Raw genomic sequence first — 650 nt, 5'->3', positions numbered from 1 at the left:
CAAATATCAAGTCACTTACCTATCCTTGACCTGGATAATATAACAGATGAGGCAATAGGCAGCACAGGACTCAACAAATTTTCTCTGTGCAGTCAAAAATTCCTCTGAATTCTTATCTCCAAACTCTTGAATGAAGTACTCAAGCATAGACATCTTGCTGTTCTTCTTAATTTGATGCAGGGAGCAGGTGTTTACAATGGGTTCGATCATACCTGAGTCATCGGACAACACCAGAATCCTGTGGGGGTGAGGGAGAGGATTAATTTAAAACATGAAAAGAGGAATTCGTCTAGAGACCTTAAGTGTGTTCTCAGTTCATAGGAATACATTTCTTACACGTTTAATGGTAGATCGATAGACAAACAGTTTGACAGTTTAAAAGGCATGGAAAAGACACACACACTTATACTAAATTCACTCACTTGTAGGGTCTGAGCCAAAGGGAAAGTTTTTCATCGGCCCAAATCTTCTGGAACATGCAAAGTAGCTGGTAAGCCAACAGCTCTTGTCGCAAGTCATCTCCACACTTTACAATGACAGCCAAAAGCCGCCACGAAGCTAGATGGCCATACGGCGAGCTCTCACGGATACGTTCAACCTATGAACAGAAGTGAAAACATGAGCACTGGAAGGAATACTGACAATTAACA

At 41.4% G+C, this 650-nt stretch overlaps 1 protein-coding gene across 1 annotated transcript in view; it reads right to left on the bottom strand.

Moving 5' to 3' along the window:
- The window catches only part of LOC119592471 (phosphatidylinositol 4-kinase beta-like), a gene marked incomplete in the record, with an annotated part of 27,204 nt that overhangs the window by 2,316 nt on the left and 24,238 nt on the right, over positions 1-650 (bottom strand). Inside the window, 2 exon segments of the mRNA XM_037941299.1 lie at positions 20-238; positions 423-598. Of these exon segments, the coding sequence (XP_037797227.1) occupies positions 20-238; positions 423-598 (395 nt within the window).

The sequence above is a fragment of the Penaeus monodon genome, chromosome 30, assembly GCF_015228065.2.
Source record: "Penaeus monodon isolate SGIC_2016 chromosome 30, NSTDA_Pmon_1, whole genome shotgun sequence".
Taxonomy (NCBI): domain Eukaryota; kingdom Metazoa; phylum Arthropoda; class Malacostraca; order Decapoda; family Penaeidae; genus Penaeus; species Penaeus monodon.
The sequence above is the reverse complement of the archived record's forward strand: the minus strand, read 5'-3'. Positions and strand labels throughout refer to the sequence as shown.